Source organism: Prionailurus bengalensis, chromosome C1, assembly GCF_016509475.1.
Source record: "Prionailurus bengalensis isolate Pbe53 chromosome C1, Fcat_Pben_1.1_paternal_pri, whole genome shotgun sequence".
NCBI classification, from domain to species: Eukaryota; Metazoa; Chordata; class Mammalia; order Carnivora; family Felidae; genus Prionailurus; species Prionailurus bengalensis.
In genome coordinates, this window is record NC_057345.1 from 124,113,537 (window position 1) to 124,141,305 (window position 27,769).

Genomic DNA, 27,769 nt, shown 5'->3' on the forward strand with positions numbered 1-27,769 from the left:
TAGCATTGGGCTCTGTGCTGTCAGCTCGGAGCCTGGAGCCTGCTTCGGATTCTGTGTCTCCCCTCTCTTTCTGCCTGTCTCCCGCTTGTGCTCTGTCTCTATCTCAAAAATAAACGAATGTTAAAAAAAAAAAAATTTTTATTTTTTTTTAATTTTTTTTTTCAACGTTTATTTATTTTGGGGACAGAGAGAGACAGAGCATGAACGGGGGAGGGGCAGAGAGAGAGGGAGACACAGAATCGGAAACAGGCTCCAGGCTCTGAGCCATCAGCCCAGAGCCCGACGCGGGGCTCGAACTCCCAGACCGCAAGATCGTGACCTAGCTGAAGTCGAACACTTAACTGACTGCGCCACCCAGGCACCCCCCAAAAAAATTTTTTTTAAATAAAATGGCGATGTTTACAGTATTCTCTTCCATTTTTGTGACCACATACATCATTTAGAAACCTGCAGATTAAGTCTTGGCCAGAACACATCCTAAGTCAAGAGTGGACTGAGGAAACAGTTACCTGCATTCCTGGACTTCATGTTTCACCTATGCCTCATGACTACTTAAATCATTTACATTATTAAAGCTTGAAACTGGGCAAGACCTCTAATTCTTTTGAATGTGATTTGACAATTCTTTTTGTTATCTCAAATATTGAAACTGAAAGGCAAAACTTTTAAACTTCAGAAGTACAAAAGAATTATCTTTTTGATCTTGAGGTAAGAATGATTCCTTAAATTTCAAGAACACATATTACAAAGAGAAAGATGGATAAAATTCAAATTCATTGCAAATTAAATCTTTTTGTTAATTTAAAAAAAACACTATAAAGTTTTTAAAGAAAAAGGTCGACTAAGAGTAGACTTTTTACACATGTAAACCCTTTAATAGCTAAACTACTTGATATGATTAAACTTATTTAGGAGTTTTGGAACATGTTCAAGGATTTGGAGATAATTTAGAGACAGGTACATAGGAAATTAAGCACACTAAAAAAAAAACCAAGGCAGTTAAATTATAAACTCCAAGAAAAACAGAAGTTCTATATAAAATAAAATATAATCAGAAGATCTCCCAAGGAAAATATACAAATAGCTAATAAGCACATGAAAAAGTACTCAACATCATTAGTCATCAGAAAATGCAAATTAAAACCAAAATGAGAACTCTTACACACCCACCAGAACGGCTAAAATTAAAAAGACTGACACCAAATGTTGGATAGAATGTAGAACAACCAGATTGCTAACACATTGCTGGTGGGTGTGCAAAAAGGTAGAACCCCTTGGAAAAAGTTCTGAAAGTTTCCTATAAAACCAATCATGCATGTACCCTATGACACAGCAATTCCATATCTAGGTATTTGCACAAGACAAATGAAAACATGTCCACAAAAAGACTTGTATAAGAATGTTCGCAGTGACAGTTGGGTGGTTCAGTAGGTTGAGCTTCTGACTTTTGATTTCAGCTCAGGTCATAAACTCATGTCCAGCTCTGCTGAGCACAGATCCTGCTTGGGATTCTCTCTCTCCCTCTCTCTCTGCCCCTCCCCTGCTCTTTCACACACGCTCACTCTCTTTCTCAAAATACACACTTAAAAAGAAAGTTCACAATAACCAAAATATGCATAATAATCAAAAACTGGAAACAGCCCAGGTAATCATCAATAAGAAAATGGATAGTAAGGCACATTCATACAATAGAATATGATCCAACAACAAACTACTGGTATTTACAACAATGTGGATGAATCTCAAAGATTATGCTGGGGGCGCCTGGGTGGCTCAGTCAGTTAAATGTCCAACTTCGGATCTGGTCATGATCTGGTGGTTTGTGAGTCAGAGCTCCACATCAGGCTCTGTGCAGATGGCTCGGAGCCTGGAGCCTGCTTCGTATCCTGTGTCTCCCTCTCTGCCTGCCCCTCCCCCACTTGTGCTCTGTCTCTATCAAAAATAAATAAAATGTAAAAAAATAATAATAATAATTAATTAATTAGCTTAAAAAAAAGATTATGCTGAATTAAGTCTTAACCAAAGAGCACATCTTGTAAAATTCCATTTATACAAAACTCAAATATAAGCGAAACCAATCTGTGCTGGAAAAAATCAGAACAGTGGTTGCCTCCAGGGAAGAGGGACAGGAAATAATCAGGAAAGGGCATCAGAAAACTTTCCAGGCTGATAGTAATGTTCCATATCTTGGTAAGGGTTTAGGTTACACAGATGTATGCATCTGTCAAAACCAGACAATGGGTAAACTACATCATGTATCCTGTAAGACAAATCCATCCCACCACTTGTTTCTGTAAATTCAATTTTATTGGAACACAGCCATACCCATTCATATAAGTATTTTCTGACACTGCTTTCCTGCTACAACAACAGAGCTGAGTAGCTGCAAGTTATTCAGAGAAAGTCTGCCAATGCCTGGTCAATATACACTGAATGGTAGAATTAAGATTTGTGCATTTGACAGCATGTGAATGTTATATAAAAGAACTGTAAACAAATAATGAACTGTATTTGATGATATGCATGCTAATGTACTTAGGGGTGAAATTACTCCATCTACAACTCATTGTGAAGTAATTACAAATATAAAATTGGGGCGCTTGAGTGGTTCAGTCAGTTAAGCATCCAACTCTTGATTTCGGCTCCGGTCATGATCTCACGGTTCATGGGTTGGATCCCCACACTGGGCTCTGTGCTGATGGTGTGGAGCCTTCTTGGGATTTCCTGTCTCTTCCTTTCTCTCTGCATCCACACACATGCTCACTCTCTCTCAAAATAAATCAACTTAAATAAATAAATAAATAATAAGATGGAATGATGGATAACCTAATAGCTATCATAAAGCAATTGTAAAAAAATTAATACTTGAGTCTAGGTTGTGTACATGTGGATATTTATTGTAAAGCTCTTTCAACTTTGTTTATGGTCTACCCATAAACAATATTCACAAACTACCATAGTAAAATACAGAATACTGATTTACCAAAAATTATGATATAACCACACTGCAGGGAGGGGGAGAAGATAGGGACTTTGTGTTAACAGAAGGGGGATAAGAGGAAAAGAATAAAAGCCTCATCTTTCCTACTAGGTAGTTAGTAGGTAGTGTCCAATATTCAAATAAACAAGAAATAGAAAACATGTTTAAATTTATGTGATAACTAGCACACACACACAAAAAAACTCTTAAAAATTTAAAGTGTTTGTCTCAAGAGAACATGAATCAAAGACTGGGAAAGGTGAGGAAGGAGAATACTATCTTTTTATTTTAAATCTTATACCACTTGATTTTTTAAGCTAAAAACATGTGTTGCACTGATAAAAATAAGAAAAAAGTTTAAAAGTAAATTATATTGTATTTCTGTTGTCAAGAATTATTAATAAATAATAATCAGACTAGTTATTTAAAAAAAACAAAGTGAGGTGCCTGGGTGGCTCAGTCAGTTAAGCATCTGACTCTTTACCTCGGCTCAGGTCGTGGAATGGAGCCCCCATGTCGAACCTGCTTAGGATTCTCAAGATTCTCTCCCCCGCCCCCACCCCTCTTCCCCTGCTTGCACACGCACACACACTCTAAAAAGAAAAGAACAAAAGCAAAGTGCCTTATTTCTAATTTGTTTTGAACCTTACTTACAGTTCCTACTGTAAGAATTAAATATTAATTATGAAAACTTTGTAAAGCACCTAACCCTTGGTGTCTCAACATATTACAACTCTAGTGGAACTCAGAATTAGATAATCTTAAAGACCATACAACTTTATAACAAAGTCTCTTAGGTATATGGCAACGTAATAAGAAACTATGCCCTACTGAGTACAGATGTGATGAAAACATTCTCAGCATTTTTCAAAAATATCCCTGATGAAATTACAATTTGTACTTACCAAAAGAAAATAATGGTCTTCTGGTTCTGCCCTTAAATATTTAAAGATCACCTGTTCCATAAACCTTTCCATCAAGTCCCAATCTTCAACTATACCATGGCGAATTGGCCACTATTAAAATGAAACACAAAACAAATGAAATCGTATTAATATCAAAAGTAAATATAACTACCCAAAAAAGTTAATATTAAATCAGGACAGAAATTTTTAGGTGTGATTTAATGAGTGTATGTAGATCATGCTTAGGAGACACAAACTTAACTATTTAGAGATCAATGAAATTATTGCTACAACCTATTTTTAGATGGTTCAATTAAAATAACGCAAATATATCAAATGCTAAAAACTCTTACATCTAGATAAAAGTTCACTGTACTGGTCTTTCTCAATTTCTGAAAATCTTGTAATAATGGGAAAATAACCCATTAAAACTAAAGTCTGTGGATAGTATAGTTGATTAAAGTTTCCTTAATTTATAATTTGTTAGCTCTTTCACAAATATTTGTTGTGTGCCTAATATATATAACACAGCTGGTATGTATAAAGCCAGCATAATCATAAATGAAGCATGTTAAATTTTATTTAAAAAGTTATAGATATTTGTACAGAACCATGCTTTAAAACAGAGTCCGAGGGTACTGCTGCAAATTCACAAAGACACCACAACATATTTAAAATTTTCCAGGGAAATACAGTGATACTCAAAATCAGTTTGACACTGCTTATCTACTAGTTCAAGGCAGTTTGGTTTCAACATTAGATCATTCTATATTCCTTTCAGTAATATCACTTCTTTGAGAAGCTGGGTTGCCAGCAGTTGCCATTATAAAAACCAGTACCTCCCCCCAAATAAGAAATGAGGGTGGCAATGAAAAGTTGTGAAGTGCCTAACAAGCACATGCATCATAACAGTTAACTGTGATTATTTGACAATTAAATAAAAATATTTTCCTTTTGAATAGTGTCTTATTTTTTTCAAATGGCTACTAGCTGCTTAGCACTAGCTACTTAATAAACACAACTGCTGGGTATTTCTTTTTGTCTAGGTGGTGGGTGGCACAGTAAAAAATCTTACTGAGACACTGAGAGCACCGAGAAAGTTTGTGAACCTCTGCAATAATAGTTCCACAACATATATAACAAAAGATTAGTGTTATAAATATATAAGGAATTTCTTAAGCAAATTAAAATTTTAGGCAAAAAACTTTAAAAATACACATAACAGAAAGGAAACAAAAAAATAAACAAACAGTTCCATGTACACAGTACGCACTCAATACCTAAGGCTGAACTATTGTATGAACAAGTAAACATCCCATAGTTATTTACTTAATCATTAAACCTCTTAGCTATTAATCCCTTATGTTCACATCTCACTCCAGCACTTTAGATACTTTTTTTAGTCATTATACTTATAAAATGACTTCTACTAGAACTTAAATTAAAATTTGAAATAAAAGAAATACTCTTCAGTTTGCTTTAGGGAAGGGAAATGAATGTACTACATCATTCACCTTATAACATTACTGGAAGTTTACATATTTCAATGTTCTAAGAGCTTATTCATTTATTAGTCAAGTATTATTATGCACCTAATGTGAACCACTGGCAAAAATGCTGAGGACATGACCATCCTGCCCACAAGTTCAGCCTAATGAAAGAAACAGATACAAATAATACACTGTAAGATCTTAAAGAAATAAAGTATCTAGCACAAGGTGACCAACTTGGCTTCTGAAGGAAAACAGAAAGGCTCCTCCTATTCCTTTATGACTGAAGTCATAATCTAAGCTGGGTCTTAAAGGAGCAACCTTGTCAATACTGTTTTTTGGGAGGCAGAGGGAAAACATGTAGACAGAATAGAAAAGATATATACAAACACTACATAATATACAAACACTGCAGTTATCAAAAGGCTTGGGGAGAGGAAGTATAAAGAGATAAATCAGTTCTAGATGAAGGATACCAGATTCTCAAAAACTGCATTTACTTACCATGTATTTGTGTTTTATTCTATAAGAAATAGTTCATCAGTGGCAATTTTTAAGCAGCGCAATGACAAGAACAGCTTTGATTTTCAGAAACATCATTAGTGCAGCATTGGGAAAGCTGAAATTCATCTTAAAAGAATCAAGCAAGAAAGAATAAGAGCCCCAATTGTGGTATGGATGATGTTAGGCCATACTGAAGATTTCTGTCAATAAGAATGAGAACAAACTCAAATGTATCAACAAGTTTCCGTTCTGAAGTCAGATTGGAGAGGGTCTATTAATCAAGATACAAAAGTTGTGTTCTGTATTGTCTTGGAATAAGCAAGGGTAGAATATATATGTAATGAATTTTGTTTTGGATATATTAAACTTGAGAGCCAGGTAGTTGGAAATGTAACGGTCAAGGAATTGGAAGCAGAGATCTAGGCTGTAGTCATAGGGAATGAAGTGCATGAGATCACCTAGATAAGAGGGGAGCTTGGGTGGCTCAGTCAGATAAGCTTCCAACTTCAGCTCAGGTCATGGTCTTGCAGTCCATGGGTTGGGGCCCCACATGTCGGACTCTGTGCTGACAGCTCAGAGCCTAGAATCTGCTTCGGATTCTGTGTCTCCCTCTTTCTCTGCCCCTCCCCCGCTCATACTCTGTCCCTCTCTCAAAAACAAATATTTTTAAGTAGATAGATAGATAGATAGATAGATAAATAGATAGATAAGAATCAGGGAAAGCACATGGGAAATAACACATTTGATTAGAGGCAAAGGCGGGGGAAGTAAGAACAAAATAGAAAAGTCTATATTAGGAAGAGAATTATCAGAGCTATCCTGTTGACAGACAAACTAAGAAGGATAAAGATTATTATATACTAATGGATTAACAAACAGTTTAACAATAATCTGCATTCAAATAATGAGACTAAATAAGAAGTTTGGTTTTAAAAGGAAAGAGGAAAATGAGGAAAATGATAGCTCTAAAAGGCTGAGGAAAAGGAGTAGGAATAAAGACTGAGAGAAGTTTTATTGTTTTGGTTTGTTTGTAGCATTTGAAAATGTGTTTAAGAAAATGTGCTGAAAATGTGTTTAAGAGAACAGAATCAGTGCAGAGAAACTCTGGCCTCTTAGCTCACTGACTTCATCACCTTCAAAGATTTATTTTCCATTCTGGCTACAGTTTAGATCTTGGTATCACTATCATCTCTAAATTCCTGGAATCCAAGTATATCCCTCTCTGATCATAACCTCTTCTGGAATACTCCAGCAGCCCACTATATTGCTCATCACAATAAGACTTGTAGTTCACTGGCTCTGGTAATTATTCCCTAGTTATCAAACCTCCCCAAATACACACACACGCGCACACACACACACACACACACACACACACACACACGGTTTAGATTTTATGCCCCATCACTTTGACTACTCATATTTCCTTTTGTCATTCCATCTATCAAAACCTAACCTAGCGTAACCCTTTGCTAAATGTGCCTATACCCAGAATGCTGACTATACTGAAGACACATACATAACTAGGTGGATAAAACTAAGTATTCATAATTGCATTCTCAATTCTATACCTAACTTTGCCTGGCAAGCCTTTGTTTCCCTACTCTGTTCATCTTCACTCTTCACAATGATAATTTTATAAATTTTTTTTCCAACGTTTTTATTTATTTTTGGGACAGAGAGAGACAGAGCATGAACGGGGGAGGGGCAGAGAGAGAGGGAAACACAGAATCGGAAACAGGCTCCAGGCTCCGAGCCATCAGCCCAGAGCCTGACGCGGGGCTCGAACTCACGGACCGCGAGATCGTGACCTGGCTGAAGTCGGACACTTAACCGACTGCGCCACCCAGGCGCCCCCCCCCTTTTTTTTTTTTAATTTTTTTTTCCAACGTTTTTATTTATTTTTGGGACAGAGAGAGACAGAGCATGAACGGGGGAGGGGCAGAGAGAGAGGGAGACACAGAATCGGAAACACACAATGATAATTTTAAATGTTCTCCCTATCTATCACTCATGTATTCTTCCCCAACTCCCTGGGCAGCAGAGATGATGTCACCATGTACTTCATTCACAGAGAAGGCAGAAGCCAAGTCAGGAATCCAACCTCCTTCCACCAAATCCATAAAACTGATTCCATACTGACCCTTGTTTCTCTTTCACTTTTTTGTAAGTGAAGAGACCCCCCCCCCCAAAAAAAAACCCCACCCATATCAATTACATCATCTGTGCTCTGGATGCCATCCCTATCTTTCTTAGTCACCTGGATTAGACTACATCTTTCCTGTTACTTACATCTTTTTCTAATGGCTCTTTCACATTAGCATTTAAACATCTCTTCTTAGTCCCACAACTTGTCTATTCATCTATCTCTGGCTCCCAATCACAGACAAACCCCAATGAATTATTACTGTCATTTTTTCCTGGCCTAATATTCACAATCCAACCTACCTGAACCCAGCCTCACTGGGTTCTCACTCTTCTAAAACTATTCTTAAGGTTACAAATGACATCCCTGTAGCTAACGACAGTAAATAATATATGGGCTCTAGCTTATTTGATACCTTGGCAGCATTCCACACTGTTTATATTCCTTCCTATCTAGCCCAGTCTCTCGAACCACAGCTTCTCGGTCTCCTTTGTAGGCTTTCCCTCTTCTATACACATCTAAATGGTACATCCTGGGCCTCTTCCCAAGTACACTCCCCTAAGTAATCTCATCCTTTCTAGAGTAGATACTTTCCAAACATCTGTCTCTAGCTATCATGTTTTTGAGCTCCAAAAGCCAAGTACCTGACTGCCTAACAATGTATAAGATGTTTCTCAGGCACCTCAAACACAACACATGCAAAACTAAACTTACCTTCTCCTCCCTAAACCACCCCAGTCCAAAGTGTTTCTCCTCAAATAGTCTCAATCTCAAGAAATAAAGGGCACGAAGACTATCCAGGAGCTGGGAACTATCCTCAAGTACTGTTTACCACCAATATCTTGTTAATCATTCCCTACTACTCCTTAGGTATCCACGTTTTTATTCTTGGCAAAAAAAAACAAAACAAAAAACCAAACACACACACACACACACACACACACACACACACACACACAACCACATAACTTACACACATCTAATCACACTTCTATATTTAATACTTTACAACAAAGAAGTAAACATAGAAAACAGAGGATCATGTTAAGTGACAGAAGAATGTAATCATCAGAATCCACAAAGTGGGACATTTAACAAGACAAATAACCAAAATTTTTCCATAAAGGAAAGAAGAACTCACTTTCTCTCTCTCTCTCTCTCTCTCTCTCTCTCTCACACACACACACACACACACACACACACACACACAGAAAAGAACCCCAGACCTAAGCAACCTGTCAACCAAATCAAAGGAGTAGACCTTGTTTAAAACTCGATTCAAACAAATTAACCAAGATAAGAAATAACCAGGGAAATGTGAGTACTTATTAGATTTCAGATATTATTAACAAAGTGCACACTGTATTTAGGTGTGATATTTATATTTTTAAAAGTCTTTAAGAGAGAAGTATTTGTAGGTGAAACAATATGTGAGATTTACCTTAAAATAATCGGAGGGAGGGGGAAGACACAGATCAAACAAGGTTGGTGATGGGTTGATAACTGCCAAACTTGTGTAGCTGATATGTGGGGGTTCATTATATTCCTTTCTATTCCTTTTATACATATGAAGTTTTCCATAACAGAAGTTAAGTATGTGTGTGAGAGACACACACACATAATCTGTTTCTGTCTATCCCCACTGCCATCAAATGTAGTCCAATCACTAATATTCCTTGTCTCATCTACAGTATGGCCTTCCCAGAATCATGCTGTGTTCCCAAATAAGAAAAACAGCTAACACATAGTGCTCATTCGTTAGGAACAAAGCACCACCCTGTTAACAATTGCTTTATATGCATTATCTCATCAAACCTTCCAACAATCCTGAAGTACCAAAAATATTCCCATTTTACAAATCAAGAAACTGAAACTCAGAAAGCTTAAGTTATTGAATGATACCACAAAGCAAGAAAGTAGCATAGATTTCCAGCGTAAGCATAGAGACTTCAATATTTGTACTTTTAGTCACTAACATTATTCCTCTACTGAAACCCATTAATGTTGTCCATGGGACAGAGTTTAAATCCTTTAACATGTCTGGCCTAACAATACTTCCAACCATCTTGTCCTGGCCTATATAACCAGCCTCCTCACTTCTTTCCACCTTATTCTCTATGCTTCAGGCACACTGGTTGTTCAATTCCAAGCTCCCTCATACTTCCAAGCCTTCCTGAATGTTACAGTCTCTGCCTAAAACAATCTTGCTACACAATTCATTCATCTAACTCGTTTTATTCTTGAAGCCTCAGCTGAAAAGATATATTCTTTAAAGACTTTCCAAAATCTACAAACCAGGTAAGCTACTCCTGATGTATATTTCCAAAGCATCCTGTATTTTCCTTTTTCTAACCTTCATAACACTTGTAATTATTTCTTCAATGTCTTCCATTCCACCACATTATACTAGCCTTGAAGACAGGGAAGCCATTTTTCTTATTTACCATTGTACTCTTAGCACTTAGGGTTTTACACACAGTAGTTGTTCATTGTTCATTAGTGAATAAATTATCAGAAGGGAATAAAAGGTACAGAAGAAATGTGCAAAAAAATGTGCAAATAAGGCAAAGTCAGCATCTAAAAATAAGAAAATTAAGGTCACAAGGGTGTTTGCCTTTCAGTGTGGGCAGGGGTGGTAACAGTGTGCAGTAGGTACAAGGAAAGCAGGTGGGTCACTAGATTTATTTGCTCTATACACTAAACTTTTAGGATTATGATCACAAATATTTTTAGACTACAAAATGAAAACTTACCTATTTTACTATATAGAAATTATACCTCAATTAAAAGGGAAAGAAAGAAGGGTCAGGAACGAGAAAAGGAAAAAGAACAAGAGGAAAAGAGAGAGGCATTTCCAGGTGACATAAGCTTCAAGAGAGAAATAGTGTGAGTCTGAAGATGGGAAAGACATGTCTCTAGATGCAGCACTATGGAAGTAAGAGAAAGCCACTCACATTAATGGCTCTGAGGTCTAGTGGCACGGAAAAGTAAATACTGCTCATTTGAATGGGTAAAAATTTTCCTATCAGGAGGAAAAAACAAAGCAAGTTTGGGAGGAGCTTCAAGGAAGAAGAAATTTCTACACTAAAGTGGTTGAGGGCATTAGGCCTATAATTGAGTAAAATTCTAGATGGCACAATCACTGAGCAAACTCATTTTTTAAAAATGTATTATTTATTTATAGAAATCATAAAAATATACCTTTGTTGCATATGTAGGTTTTTCTATTGCTTCATCACCAATAAAGAAGTCTAGGTCATCAACACCTTTCATCACCCTCCTCTGAGCTTGATCACCCACTTTTGCTGACTCCTTAATAGCAATACCTTAAAAATAAAAGTTATTTATACATGTGAAAATTTGCTTTTCTCAAATGAGACATATTAACTTATATTTCTTCCATTATAAAGTATTATTAAACACAACATGACCTAACATACTTAAATTGTCAAAGCAGAGCACAAAGGTCATTTAAGAAATCAATGACAAAATTAATTTAACACAATGAAATCTCAACTTCCATCCAGAGACAAGGCCTCAAGTGTAAAAGCCGTAAGTAGAAGTACTGTTGTGGGAATGTTTCAGTTATATTTTTTAAAACTATGTAGAATCTATTCTGATTTGAGCAAGATTATAATCCCACCAAGTCAACATATGCTTAATGGATAATCAGAAAGAAAAAAAATGAAAAACACTAACAAATGAAAACAGGAAAACAAAAGGGGAATTTTTTTTCAAAAGCTTTCTTCCTATTTGCACTATTATGGACTGGCAATTTAAATATAACACTGGGGGCACCTGGGTGGCTCAGTTGGTTCAGAGTCCAACTTCGGCTCAGGTCGTGATCTCACAGTTCGTGAGTTCAAGTCCCACATGAGGCTAGCTGCTGTCAGTGCAGAGCCCGCTTCAGATCCTCTGTCCCTCTCTCTCTCTTCCCCTCCCTGGCTTGCGCTCTCTCAAAAATAAAAAATAAAAAAAATTTAAATATAACACTGGCACAGGGTTCTATTAAACTTTAATCCCACAAAGGGAAATTTCAAATCATTTAAGTAAAATCCACAATATTCCCCTTAAATAATTCCAGAAACCCAGCCACAGTTCTTGACCTAAAACCTATATATTTCTTAATTAACATATAAATTTCTGAATCCTTCAAGTTAAGCATTCATTCAAAATAATTATCTGCATGTACTTAAAATGATCTAGCATTCAACTGTTATACTTTCATTTAATAACAATTATATTCTTAATAAGATGGGTAGAAAATACTGAAGGAAACATAGTCTAAATCCAGTCTACTCCTTCAAAATGTTAGAAAGCTTCTCTAGTAATTTATTTATAATGTCCATAGACATCCAGATGGCTCACTACAAGTTTCCTGAAAAACAAAGATATATGCAAATAACTCTGAACCAAATCTACAGGCTTTCCAAATCAAATATCCATGCTCATCAGTGGCAACTGGCTGTATCTGATTATAAAAACTGGACTTTGCATTAAAACTGGATGCAAAAAACTCCAAAATCAAAAATCTTCTTTCAGTACAGAAATGGATTTTTAACACGCTACAACTTCTCGTAAGAAAGACAACAAAAACTAAAATTGCATATTTTGGCAAAGAGACAAAATAGGGAATGGGTACAATGGTGATGAGATCCTAAGGTTCCAAAGATGGGTCTCCAACAAAGACAACACGTCCACTTAAGATTTAAAAAAAAAAAAAAAAAAAGGAAAAGAAAATCAGTAATCTCATGAAATAAATGCTTAATCACAATACCTTATAAAAGATTATGAATTATGAAATAACAAAATCAGCATTTTAAAGGTTGAATATCTTCCCCAAAGTATGCTGAAGTCTTAATCCCCAGTACCTCAGAATGTGACCTTATTTCGAAAGAGGGTCTTTTGAGTTGAAAAGAGATTATTGGGGTGGGCCCTAATCCAACATGACTGGTGGGTGTCCTTATAAAAAAGGAAATTTGGACACAGCCAGAGAGAAGACAATGTGAAGACACATCGGGAGAAGACAGCCATGTGACTGGAGTGATGCATGTACAAGCACTGTCAGCAAACGTCAGAAGCTAGAAGAAGCAGCTAAGAGGGTTCTTCTCCTAGAGCTGTCAGCAAGATCATGGCCCTACTGACAACCTGATTTTGGAATTCTAGCCTCCAAAACTATAAATTTCTGATGTTTTAAGCCACCCAGTTTTTGGAACTTTGTTATGGCAGCCTTAGGACACTGATATAAAAATACGAAAGGGTCTAACACTAAACTCAAATATAACTAAGTCAGGTACTAGACCACAAAAGTATTATCCATATTAGCGGGCAATAAAGCCAATATTTGTTACCAAATTCTTGAAATAAACAACAATCAGTATATTGATACATAAATGCGAGGAAAGAGTAAAAAAAAGCAAACCTGTCCTTCAGTGTAGACAACAAACATGCATGAATAAAACATAAGGAAAAGACAATAGTACCACCAAACTAAGATCACTATAGTCACATGAATGAGTGATTTCATCAGTGTCACCTAAAATCCATTGTATGTATTAAAAAATTAGATTTAGGTAGTAGCCTAAATTCTCTTTTTCCCCTTTTAATTGAAGTATAATTAACATAAAATGTTTACTAGTTTCAGGCATGTAACATACTCATTCAACAACTCTACACCTTACTCAGTGCTCACCAGGCTAAGTGGCGACCATCTGTGACCATACAATGCTATTTAGAATATTATGGACTATATTTCCTATGCTGTAGTTTTCATCTCCATGACCTACTTATTTTATAACTGGAAGTCTGTACCTCTTGGTAGTAAGCCTAAGTTCTTACATAATCAATTCATAGCTAAGTATACCAAAAGTGTATCACAAGTACAAAGTCAAACAGGTTTGTCAGTGGAGAGCTAAAAAATAAGATACATATATGTATTTATATGAATGTATGTGTACATATGTATACATATAAATATAAAAGCTCCCCTCTTAACTACAATTTTAACAATGTACTTCTCATATTTCACACTGAATTTTGTTCTTGCCATATTAATTACAAAACCACTGACCTATTCATGACCAATGAGTGCCGACTAGAGACTAAAGATCTGCATTTTTGGCAATTTCTACCATGTTCTCAACTTCACCGATCTGAAACCTAACCTGTTTCATTAGTCTCCTGCATGTTTATTTTCCCATTTCCTTATTTTCATAAATAAGAATATACTACACAAAAATATTCAAACAGTCACACAAATATTACTTTGTAAGACTAGTGACACTCCAGGAGTTAGCACCACCAAGCAATGGCTCAAAAGATTTTTCACCTGATATTGTTAAAGTTTTGATTTCGCAGTAGGACAAGTAGATCAGGGTACTTTATATGTTTGAAAGTCAAAAGTACAAAAGTATGTCCATTCAAAACCAGATGCATAATCAATGCTAACAAATAAGAGTGTTAACAAACCAAGTGTGAAGAGTATTTTTTAAAAAACTACTGAAAGTTGGGGCGCCTAGGTGGCTCAGTTAGTTGAGCGTCTGACTTTGGCTCAGGTCATGATCTCGGGGTCGAGATCCCACATGGATTGAGCCCCACGTCGGGCTCTGTGCTGACGGCTCGGAGCCTGGAGCCTGCTTTTGATTCTGTGTCTCCCTCTCTCTGCCCCTCCCCCACTCATGCCCTGTCTCTCTCTCTCTCTCTCTCTGTCAAAAATAAACATTAAAAAAAAATTTTTTTAATAAATAAATAATTACTGAAAGACAAACTACTGAAAATTGATGGTCAGGCTAAAGTGAAGTTAACAGAGGATAGAACAAAAACAACGTAAGTACGGTTATAAAATATTAGAAAACAGCTCAAGTCAACATTTCTAAAAATGAGATGCCATCCTCATTTTGAAACATGGGTTTTCAGCAGGGACGTCAATAAACACAAGTCTGGCAAACAGCAATCATGTCCACACACCAAAGAATAGTCTTCATAGGTGTGCAATAGAGGATGCACTACTGAACAGTTACACCCACAAACTGTTAACAGAAATATCCTCAAAGCAGAAAATTGTGTGATTTTCAGTTCATTCATTTTTGTCTTTAAAAAGAGACATTTGGTAGATCTGGCAAATGAAGAACTAAACAGCTAAAATGAATGGTAAGAGGTGTGCAAATGAGGTCACACTTAGCAAACTGTGTTTTTAAAGGACTAAAATCTTACACAGTGCCAGAAATAATTATCTTTTACTTTAACGATTAAGAAAAAGATCTTTAAATCAGCTTGTGGCTTAAAAGAATACTTACAGGAAGGGATGATAAACTGTGGTTCTGTGTTTCCAGCATATCCTAGTTTTGTATACCTGCAAAATAAAAAAGAAAATTTTAAGGATTTCACTAGTATCATAGCAATTACGAATTTATTTCTCAGATCTCCATTGGTTATGAAGTGAGATTCCATTGTGGGTAAATTTACAAAATCCCATAGCTTCAATGCATGTAAATATCCCTATTTTCCAAAATTATACCAAAATTATAAATACCCACAGCTTTTAACAAGAAATTCCACTTCTAGAAACTGATCCTACAGGACTATCCTACACATGTGAAATAACATGTATCAAGGCCATTTGCCACAATCTTGCTTATAACAGCAAGAGTCTGAAAATAACCTAAATAAACATGAAATGAGAAACTAGTTAAATATGCTAACTTCATCCTATGTTATATTATGCAGCTATTAAAAAAGAGATCGAAGAGGCTCTTTATGGACTGATATGGAACAACTTCCAAAACGTACTGTTAAATGAACAAAAAGCAAGGTACAGAACAATGTTTCACATACACTATACAGTATTTGTATAAAGTAAGGGAGAGGAGTAAGAACACATAAAATGTACTTGATTGTATAGACACACAGAGTATCTCTGGAAGAATATAAAGAAATCAATAACTGTGGTTGTCTCCAGAAAAGGGAATTGGGTAGGTGATGGGCAGAATTGAGGAGGAGATTTTTTATTGCATATTTTTTCATACCATTTGAATACATTACTATTCAAAACAACTAATTTTTAAATGCCTTGCCACAGTGGATTCAGCCTATATTCTTACAATAACAAAATAACGACAACAATGATGATTAGGAACTAAAAGCTGAGCTTTGATAAGCTGCGCGTTATGGGCTACATAGGAGATACCTGGCTAAATATGAAAACCTATTAACTATGAGCAGGCTTTAAAGACAAAGTAATAACATTTTATACTACTCATATTCAAACTCACTGCTAAATAGTAGGCAGGTAAATTGCTGTGAGATTCCCGGCTTCTAATAATATCTGCAGAACTTTTTTTTTTTCTTTCTTAATATAAGAAGAAGGAAAAAAGCTCTCTTTGGGGAGAACATGGTTCAAAACTAAGTTCAAGAACTAAGAGTGCCAAATAGGCTAACTCGTTAAAAGTAAGGAGAAAACATGAACTCTTCCAAATGTGATAATGCTCTGACTAAAACCTCTTCCAAGATTCCCCACTGTCCACGTTTAAAAAGTAAACAAAACTTCTTTGCAAGGCATACAAAAGAGCTCTAATATTTGGCTCCTGACCACCTTCCCCAACAGCGCTGACATACTATACCAGGCTCCCTAACCATAAAACTGCTAACGTTTTCTGGACAGAACAACTCATTTCATGCCACGGAGCCACTGTTAACACTTCCAACTACAGGAGATGCTCTCTTTTCAATGCTGAATGCAACTGCTAAACTCTAAGCCATCCTGCAAACAGCAAGTTAAGTATCACTGCCTCTAAACAAAAACTTTTCTAACCTTCAAACAGTATACTTTGTCCCCACAGTGGACAAATGGAGCTGACTTATGTTTTATTAAAGACTTACAAAACATGACAGTCTAAAACTGTCTGAGCCACAACATCCTAGAAGTTTACTATACAATACTTAGTGTGAGATTAATATCTAATTATTCCTTCATCTAATCCCTCTACCTTTTTTTTTACCATTAGTCACCAAAGCAATTTAAGTCATTATAAATAATACCCTAATAGAACAGAATGTCTTACTTCCAATTCTATTACCCCTACAAAGAAGAATAATCTCCCTAAAAATCACTGCCTAACTCACGTATCTTCAAATGAGGCTCTACTGCTTACAATATTAAGTACAAACTTCTTCTTGTTTCTATAAAATGATTCATTATTAAGTAATTCCTAAAGTCCCTTTCAGATAAATAAAAATTGTATGATTCTGATTCCTTCAGCTGAATATTAAGGAACTTCACAATAAGTCCCAATTAAACATTTTAAGTGTCTCTCATCATTTGCTTCCATGAACCCAGCTCAAAGCACACTGCACTTGTTACTCATTTTCCTCCACAATGACTTGCTATTTCCCCATCACATTATCCATGTTTACATGGCACCCTCTCAGAAAGCTCTCACCACAACTTAGGACTCCTCCATGAAGTTTTCCTGATCATTTTAATTATCAGTCATCCTTTCCCTCAATAAATTCAATCTCAACAATCACTCGTTACACAAGCCAAACTGTTATTTTCCTGTGTGTAAGTACCAACTCCCAAATAAAGTAGTAAGATATTTGAAGTAGAAACCATTACAGTAAAAACTCCCTTAAGAAAACTTCCATTTGTCAAGTTCACCAGATTAATCAATACTCCATCCCTGGTCAAAATCCAACAGCCTAAGTTGAGCATATTCAGCAATAAATTAGTTTCAGAAAAAACACCAAAAGAAGAATCTAATCAACCAGTCTTTACCAGACTAATACAAAACAGTCAATACATAATCAAAACAAATGTGCTCTCCCCCAAACACAAAAATAACTACCTAGCATATTAGCTATATGGATATACCATAACATTTAATCATTTCTACTATACCTATAACACCACAGCCAAATAATTTTCTAAGTTTTTGTAGGAGAATAGCCAAATACATCTACCAATGCTCTACTGCCCTGAATTTAAAGTTAAACAGTATATCAAAGGTACTCAAATATCTCGAGTATCTCAAATACTAAAATGGCATCAAAAAGTATCTCAATTTTCACCAGTTTTTAAGAAATATAAAGGGAAATCTCCTAGTTTACTTTTAACCTTAAAATGTGCTTAGCCTCTAAAAATTAATTTGGCTTGTAGCTTGAAGAAAAATGCTTGTGGCACAGAATACAATCTAAAAAAACTGAAAAAGTCTTATCCGAAACTCTAGAAAAGAGTTATTGAGTTAGGTTGAAGTCACATTTTCTCTACTGGAGAGAGAGCAAAGTGCTAGATAACAAACAATATGACTCTTTAAAACCACTCTCCTATACTATTAGCAAACTTTAAAAGTTGTTTTTTAAAACAGCTTTGAAACTGCTCAAAAAATCCACAAAAGTCCATTTATTTAAGTTTATTTATTTACTTTTATTTATTTTACACAAGCAAGGGAGGAGCAGAGAGAGGAAGGGGGGGGGGAGAGACAGAGACAGAGAGAGAATATATATGAATGAATCCCAAGCAGACCCCACAACACTGGGCTCAAACTCACAAACTAGAGATCATGACCTGAGCTGAAATCAAGAGCCGGATGTTTAACTGACTGAGCCACCCAGGCCCGCCCAAAAAGACATTTTAATGTTCTTATATGAGCAGAGAAGCATTTAAATAGGGAAAGCAGGAGAGAGGAGAGGGAAAGAGTCTAGGAAGATCTGAAAGAATTGGTCAGCTGAGTCTAAAAGGATGAGTTAGAATAGTACGTATCAATGCACACAAAATATGCTAATATTTGAAGAGTATACTGGAATGAATTGAAGGGCATTTGGGTATAGCTATAAGAGATTTGTTTTTAACATTCATTTAAACTTTCTCAACATAAATATAACAAAAAGAATATAAATTATTAGTACAGATATTAAGTAATAAATTTGTTTATAAGTTTCAAATTAAAGCTTTTCAAATATAAAGTAGCCTCGATTAACCTAACTTAATTTATCAGCTTTTATACTTGAAATGGCTGATTTGATTAAGACATTTTTATGATGACTTCTCAAAATTCTTGATAGTCACCACAGAGAATAAACTGTACAAGTAAATGACAGAAAAGTTTTTCTTACTTTTTCTCTAAAAGAAACTCCTTTCTCACAATTAATGGCATTTGTTAACTCGAACTCTTTAAATTATAATTTAAGGATGTGTTCACTGTATTTAAACTAAAAGTTCTTTGCTTTCATTGACACATGCAAAATTCAAATTTTGTGTAATAAAGCAAATAGATTTCAAATCAAACTTTTTCATATTAAGACTTTCTCAAACCATGCATACATGTTCCTCTCCTTGTTACAACAATGTTCTTTTTTATTGTTAAAATACTAACCAAAGATCACAGTGAAACATTTTTAGCTTCACTCTTCCAAAATGAATTTTTGTTTTAAATTCATAGATTCTGTCGGTATACTTTATTTTTCCACAGCCCTTGCAATTTTCTACTAAGTTCCTTTGGGTGTTCAAAAAAGTGTTTTATATAATTAAGCAACTCAGGAACACAATACTTAACCAGATTATACAATAAATCTATAAAGAAGTGCGTGCACACACACACACCAAAATCCAAGTTGCCTTCAAGCAGAAACTCTTCCTTCAGACAGCTAGTAGACACTTTGCTAACATTTCCTCCCTTTAAGTTTTAAACATGGAATTAAACAGCTTGGCTTTCTCTTAAATTTGCCAGTTGGAGAACATCACTTAATGTAAGATTCAGACCTGGGACAAATCTTTATATTTGCAAGGGATTTATTCAAATCAATCTACAGATTCATGCAATCCTTATCAAAATCTCAAGAATGTTTTTTTGTTTTTGCATTAATAGAAAAAAATCCTAAATTCACATGGAATCTCAAGGGACCATCAACAATCCTGAAAAAGAACAAAGTTGGAGATCTCAACACTTCCTGATTTCAAAGCTTTACTACAAAGCTAAAGTAACCAAAACAATGAGGCGGTGAGGTACACACAAACTATATAGACTAATGGAATAGAACAGAACTCAGAAATAAAACCTCCCAAAAAAGGTCAAATGTTTTTTGAAAAGGGTGCCATAACCATTCAATTGGGGAGAGGATAGTCTTTTCAACAAATGGTGCTGGGAAAAGTGGATATCTATCTACATGTAAATGAATCAAGTTAGAGCTTTATCTTATACCATATGCAAAATTTAACTTAAAAAGGATCAAAAAGGAACACCTGGGTGGCTTGGTATGCTGAGTTTCTAACTTCAGCACAGGTCATGATCTCAGGATTCCATTCATGGGTTTGAGGCTCATCAGGCTCTGTGCTGACAGCTCAGAACCTGGAGCCTGCTTCAGATAGTGTCTCCCTCTCTCTCTGCCCCTCTCTCTCTGCCTCTCTCTCTCTCTCTCTGAAAAATAAACATTTAAAAAAATGGATCAAAGACCTACATGTAAGAGCTAAAACTATAAAACTCTTAGAGGAAGTGCTCTCTTCAGCAGCACATATACTAAAACTCTTAGAGAAAAACACAGCGGAAAAGCTTCATGACACTGGATTTAGCAATGACTTATTGGATGTGATGCTAAAAGCACAGGTAACAACAAGGAAATAAATTAGACATCATCAAAATTAGCAACTTTTTGGCACCAAAGGGCACTATCAGTTCAGGACAAAGGCACCCATGGAATGGGAGAAAACAGCTGCAAATCATATACACATAGTGCCCAATTTAGAATGATTCGACTCACAATTTTCTGACTTTACAATGGTGCAAAAGTGATAATGCATTCAGTAAAACTGTACTTTGAATTTTGATCGTTTCCTGGACTAGCGATATGCTGTATAAGACCTCTGGTCATGCTGGGCAACAGCAGTGAGCCTCAGCTCCCAGTAAGCCAATGTGATCACAAGGGCTAACAACCAATACACTTACAATTACTCTGTACCCATACAACCATTGTTTTTTACTTGTAGTACTACAGTCAATATATTACATACTACTTTATTATAAAATAGGCATTTTATTATATGATTTTGCCCAAATGTAGGCTAATGTAAACTTTCCAAGCACATTTAAAGTAGGCTAGGCTATATGATGTTTGGTACGTTAGATGTATTAAATACCTTTGTGACTTAGGATATTTTCAACTAATGATGGGTTTATCCAGACGTAAGCTCAATGTTAAGTGGAGGAAGATCTTCATCATCCAGAATATACATATATATGTGTGTGTATATGTGTGTGTACATACACACACATATACATATATGTATTTTCTATGGATATATATATTCTGGATATTATACACTACATATGTACACATATATTCTGGATATATATACGCTATATATATATATATATATATATATATATATATATAGTGAAGAACTCAACAACAAAACAAACAATACAATTAAAACTGAGTAAAACACATAATAGACATTTCTCTTAAAAAAATGTACAAAAGACCAATAAGCACATGAAAAGATGTTCAACATCATTAATAACTAAGGACGTGTAAATCAAAATGAGATGCTACTTCATACCCATTACATTGGCTATTACCAGAAAACAAAAAGAAAATGACAAATGTTAGTGACAAAGTGCAGACACTGGAACCTTGTACTGGTAGTAATATAAATGGTACAGGTGCTACGGAAAACAATATGACAATTCTTCAAAAAATTAAACACAGAATTACCATGTGATCCTGCAATGCCATTTCTGGGTATACACCCAAAAGAAAAAGCAAGGGTTTGCAGACCCATGTTCAGAGCAACATTATGCATATAAGCCAAAAGGTGGAATCAACTTAACTGTCCACTGTGAAAGGGTAAACAAAATGTATATACACACCACAGAATATTAGCCTTAAAAAGAAAGAATATTCTGACACATGATACAATATGGAAGAACCTAGAGATCATCCATAGTGAAATAAGCCAATCACAAAAGATCAAATATTGTACGATTCCACTTATATGAGGTACCTAGAAGAGTCAAATTTACAGACAGAAAGTAGGACATGCCAGTAATGCAGGTAGGGTAGGGGCTGTTATTGTTTTATGGGTATAGAGTTCCAGTTTGGGAAGATGAGTAAGTTCTGAAGATGGATGGTAGTGATAGCTGCACAACAATGTGAATATACTTAATGCCACTAGACTTTACACTTAACAAGGTATTTATGTTGTGTATATTTTACCACAATTTAAAATAAAAAAAACTAAATTTTGTAGCTGCCCAGAAAAAAAATTCAAGTTGGATACATACTGTATATGTTAAATATAAATCTAAATGCATCAAAGATTAAAAGGGAAGAAAAATTAAGATATAAGTTTTAAAAGAAAGCAGGACAATTTCTTTATAACCATGGAGTAGAAGCGGTTTTCTAACTATAATTTAAAATCTAGACACTAAAAAAAAAATTAATACTTCAACTATGTAAAATTAAAAACTTCTTCAAAAAAACGTATCAAAAGTAGCCACAAGAAAAATTACTAACAGAGAAAAATTGTCTGCACTTGAAGACAAACAATCTCCTTGAAACATACAAGATACCTACAAGGTGATGATGAGGGAGAGAGGGAAATAAAGAGGAAAAGAGCAAAGAAAGGAAGAAGGCAAAAAAATAAAAAAATAAAAGGAAGAAGGAAAGGCAAAACAAGAAAAAGAAATAGCTATAAACAGAAAGGTGCTCAACTCCTTGAAGTTAAAAAAAAAAGCAGATTAAAAGTGCACTGAGGGGCGCCTGGGTGGCGCAGTCGGTTAAGCGTCCGACTTCAGCCAGGTCACGATCTCGCGGTCCGTGAGTTCGAGCCCCGCGTCAAGCTCTGGGCTGATGGCTCGGAGCCTGGAGCCTGTTTCTGATTCTGTGTCTCCCTCTCTCTCTGCCCCTCCCCCGTTCATGCTCTGTCTCTCTCTGTCCCAAAAAAAAAAAAAAAAAAAAAAAAAAAGTGCACTGAGATAATGCTCATACATTCACAGTTGGAATCCAAAATGACACAGTTATTTTAAAAACACTTAAACATTCGGGGTGCCTGGGTGGCTCAGTCGGTTAAGCGTCCGACTTCAGCTCAGGTCATGAACTCACGGTCATGAGTTCAAGCCCCGTGTCGGGCTCTGTGCTGACTGCTCAGAGCCTGGAGCCTGTTTCGGATTCTGTGTCTCCCTCTTTCTCTCTGACCCTCCCCCGTTCATGCTCTGTCTCTCTGTCTCAAAAATAAATAAACGTTTAAAAAAAAAATTTTTTTCAAAAACACTTAAACATTCACTTACCATATGACCCAGCAATTCTACTTCTACGTACATACCCAAGAAAAATAAAAACATGTGTCCACATTCGTTCAAAACAGCATTATTCAGTGTCCCCAAACTGGAAGCAAAACATACGTTCATCAACAAGAAAATAAACAAGAGCAATATAATCATACAAACCAAAATTACTCCACACATAAAGAATTTAAAAGTGTAACCCCTGGGGCGCCTGGGTGGCGCAGTCGGTTAAGCATCCGACTTCAGCCAGGTCATGATCTCGCGGTCCGTGAGTTCGAGCCCCGCATCAGGCTCTGGGCTGATGGCTCCGAGCCTGGAGCCTGTTTCCGATTCTGTGCCTCCCTCTCTCTCTGCCCCACCCCCGTTCATGCTCTGTCTCTCTCTGTCCCAAAAATAAATAAAAAAACGTTGAAAAAAAAAAATTAAAAAAAAAAAAAAAGTGTAACCCACTCTCCAAGGAAAAGTGTTCAACAGAAGACAAAATGACCCAAATACTGGAATTATCAGATAAAGACAGGAAAACAGCTATGACTATCACAATTAAATACAGAAAAGTGCACTTATAATGATGAATAACAAGTATCACCAGCAACTCTAAAACTATATAAAAAAACAAATGGAAATTCTAGAATTGAACAAAGAAATACCAGATATTTAAAAAAAAAAAAATCACGGATGAGCTAAAAAACAGAAAACAGGTAACAGAGGTAATAATTAGTGAACCTGAAGGCAGATGAGTAGAAATTACCTAATCTGAAATTGGGGGAGGGGGGATATTAAGAAGAGACATGAAGAAAAAAGAGTCTAAGAAACTTGGGAGAAAATACGAAAAAGGTCATATACTGAAGTCTCAGGTGGAGAACACACCAGATAGTAAAATACTTTTTGAAGGAGTAATGACTGAAAACTTTAGCAATTTAGTGAAAGACAGCAACACATAGATGTGACAGGCTCAAGAAAACCCAAGCAGAATAAACAGAAAGAAACCATACTTAGTCACATTACAATCAAACTAAAAATCAAAGATAAAGAAAAAATACTGAAAGCAGCCAGAGGAAAAATACCCATTAACCGGAAACAAAATTCAAATTACTACCACCTTCTTATGAGGAGTGATGAAGGCTAGAAGACAGTAAACAACATTTTTAAAGTCTGGAGAGAATGGGAAAACAGTCAGCCCAGGAATGTACAGGAGCCAAAATATCCTTCGACAATGAAAGTGAAATGAAAACATTTTTCAAATAGAAGAAACTCACTGCCATCAAACATGGGCTAAAGAAAGTTCTTCAATCCAAAGGAAACGGGAAACTAGAGGGGATAGTGAAGTATAATAAAGAAAATCAGAAATTATAAACAGGTAAATATAAAAGACTATTTTTTATACTTAGTTTTTGAACACACTTATAACTAAAGCAAAAATCTGATTATCTTGTGGGGTTATACAGTACATAGATGTAATACCTATGACAACTTTAGCATAAAAGGACAGTGAAGTAAGGGGAGCAGCAGGCAAGACTTAACAGATCTCCTGAAATGCAAGATCTCTACTCCTTACGTGAAGTTTTAATTAACTCCAAAGAAACAGTGAGTAGTGAGTTTTCTTGAAGACACATATTGTAATCCCTAAAGCAATTGTTAAAAAAAAAAATGCCAAGAGTATAGTTAAAAAGCCAAAGGTAAATTAAAATGGAATTCCAAACAATATTCAAATAATTTGAAAGACAGAAAAGAGGAAAGCACAACAGGAACAACAAATTTTTTTTAATAAATAAAACAGTATACCTAAATCCAACCATATCCATTATTACATTAAACGTAACAGACAAAACTCTCCAATTAAGAGGGACAGATTAAAAAATTTTTTTAATAAAAATGCAAGTCCCAACTATATGTTGTCTGCATGATATGCACTTTATAAAGACAGAATGAAAAAAAAATGGATGGAAAGCAAAAAGCAAGTATAAGAAGGCTGGAGTGGCTATATTCATATGTGATAAAACCATTCTTTAAGAAAAAGAGTAATATGAGGGGTGCCTGGGTGGCTCAGTCGATTAAGCGTCTAACTCTTGATCTTGGCTCAGTTCATGATCTCAAGTTTGTGAGTCAGAGCTTCAGGTCAGACTCTGCGCTGACAGCACAGAGTCTGCTTGGGATTCTCGGTCTCCCCCTCTCTCTCTTTCTCTGCCCCTCCCCCATTCACTCACTCTCAAAAATAAATTTAAAAAAAATTTTTTTTAAAAAGAGTAATATGAGAGAGTAATTTTATAATAATAAAAGGGTAAATTCATCAAGACCTAACAGTCTTAAATGTGTATGTGCCTATTAACAGTTTCAACATGCTTGAAATGTGTCATAATTAAATGCTGAGACTATTCAACTCTTACAGCAGGAAATTTTGTCACCTCTCAGTAATGGATAAAATCACACACACACACACACACACACACACACACACACACACACACACACCAAAAACTCAGTAAAGGCATACAGGATCAACGTTAATAACCATTTTGATCTAATTGATATACTCAAGAAGTGCAGAATATGAATTCTAAGTACACATGATGCATTCATTTTGACCACGGATGGGCAAACTATGGCCCCAAAACAAAATTCAGACTATTGATGTTTTGGTATCACTCGTGAGTTTAAAATTCTTTTTATATTTAAATTTTTTTAATTTTCTTTTATTTTTTTACATTTTAGGAGGAGGAAGGGAAGTGAAAAGGGAGGAGAGGAAAGCAGCAGCAAGGACCATGCCTGACCCACAAAGCCTAAAACAAAGACCATATGTGGCCCACAAAGCCTAAAATATTTACTATTTGGTCTTTTATAGAAGTGTGCCAATCCCTGACCCAGACCAGATACTAAGCCATAAAAAACAAATCTCAATAAATGTAAAAGATTAAAATCATAAATACATGTTATCTGACTAAAAAAGAATTAAATTAGAAACCGACAGCAATAAGATATCTAAATAAACCCCAAACATCTGGAAATTAAACACACTTCTACCTATAATCCGTGAATCAAAGAAAAAATTGCAAGGAAAATTACTTCAAGTTGATTAACAGTTAAAATAAAAAACATCAACATGTGTGGGATGCACCTAAAGCAAAGCTTAAAGGGAAAATTCCTACAGTGCTTATGTCAGAAAAAAATAGAAATGTCCATAATCAGTGACCTAAGATTCCACCTTAAGGTACAAAAAGGAGGGATGCCAGGGTGGTTCAGTCGCGTCAGACTCCAGTCCAGGACGTGTTCTCCCAGTTCATGAGTTTGAGCCCCAGGTCGGGCCCTATGCTGACAGCTCAGAGCCTGGAGCCTGTTTCTGATTCTGTCTCTCTCTCTCTCTGCCCCTGCCCTGCTCACACTGTCTCTCCCCCTCTCCCTCTCTCTCAAAAATAAAAATAAATATTATAAAAAGAAGAAAAAAGCAAATTCAAAATAAATAGAAATAAACAGTAAACAGAAAGGCAGAAATCAGGTTAATAGAAACAGAATATTAACAAGAAAAAAATGGAACTATGGAAAGATAGGCTGATCGAGAATAGTACAGAAATTGCCAACATAAGGGATGAAAAGCTGATTAACGCTACCAATCATATAGAGGAGAAAATAATAAAAAAGAGAATACTATAAACCACAGCCATCATATTAAGATGTAAGGGACAAATACCTTCAAAGACAGAATTTACCAAAATCAATACAAGATGAAACAAAAAGTCTATTTTGAATAACCCCAAAGCTATTAAAGAAATTATCAGTAACCCTTCCAAAAAGCAAACTCCAGGCCCAAGTTTGACTGGTAAATTCTATCACTCATTTAAGGAAGAAATAAAAATAATTCTACATAAGCCCTTTCAGAAAAGAGGGAAGAGCTTACCCCAAACCCTTTCATGAGGACAGCATAATTCTAATACCAAAACCAGATAAAGACATTTCAAATGAAGAAAATGGCAGGCCAACATCCATCATGAATACAGATGAAAAAAATCCTTAACAAAACAAATAGAACAACATGCAAAAAGGGTATATATCATAACTAAGTGAGGCTTAGCCCAAGAATCCAAGCTTGGTTTAACAGTTGAAAAATTAAGCATCTGCTTTTTCAGAACACCTCAATTAATTTCACTACTCAACATGCTATGGGGTCTGATGCCTGCTTACTTCCCCAGACTCATCCAAATACTCACTTCACTTGCATAATCCTCCACCCCTACAAAACACATTTTTTTATCTAAAATACAATTACTCTTATAAAGCTTTAATAAATATAGTTAGGAACAGAACACACAAATCCAAGCACTTACAGAACATAAATGCTTATCCTTCTTTCCTTCTTTGTTTTATTTCACCCAAATCCTTTGTTTCCTTATGGACTCTTTCCAAATCTTCCATTTTTATCATTCCTTTTGGACACATTTGATTTTCATAGTATGATTCCTAAGCAAAATTAGTAGAGT

The 27,769-nt window shown here is 35.5% G+C and overlaps 1 protein-coding gene across 1 annotated transcript in view; it reads right to left on the reverse strand.

Moving 5' to 3' along the window:
* The window catches only part of ACTR3 (actin related protein 3), a 67,140-nt gene that overhangs the window by 23,183 nt on the left and 16,188 nt on the right, over positions 1-27,769 (reverse strand). Inside the window, exons 2-4 of the mRNA XM_043576605.1 lie at positions 15,321-15,376; positions 11,227-11,351; positions 3,886-3,996 (exon numbers count right to left, since the gene is read on the reverse strand). Coding sequence (XP_043432540.1) covers positions 3,886-3,996; positions 11,227-11,351; positions 15,321-15,376 — 292 coding nt within the window. The remainder of the gene's footprint in view (positions 1-3,885; positions 3,997-11,226; positions 11,352-15,320; positions 15,377-27,769) is intronic.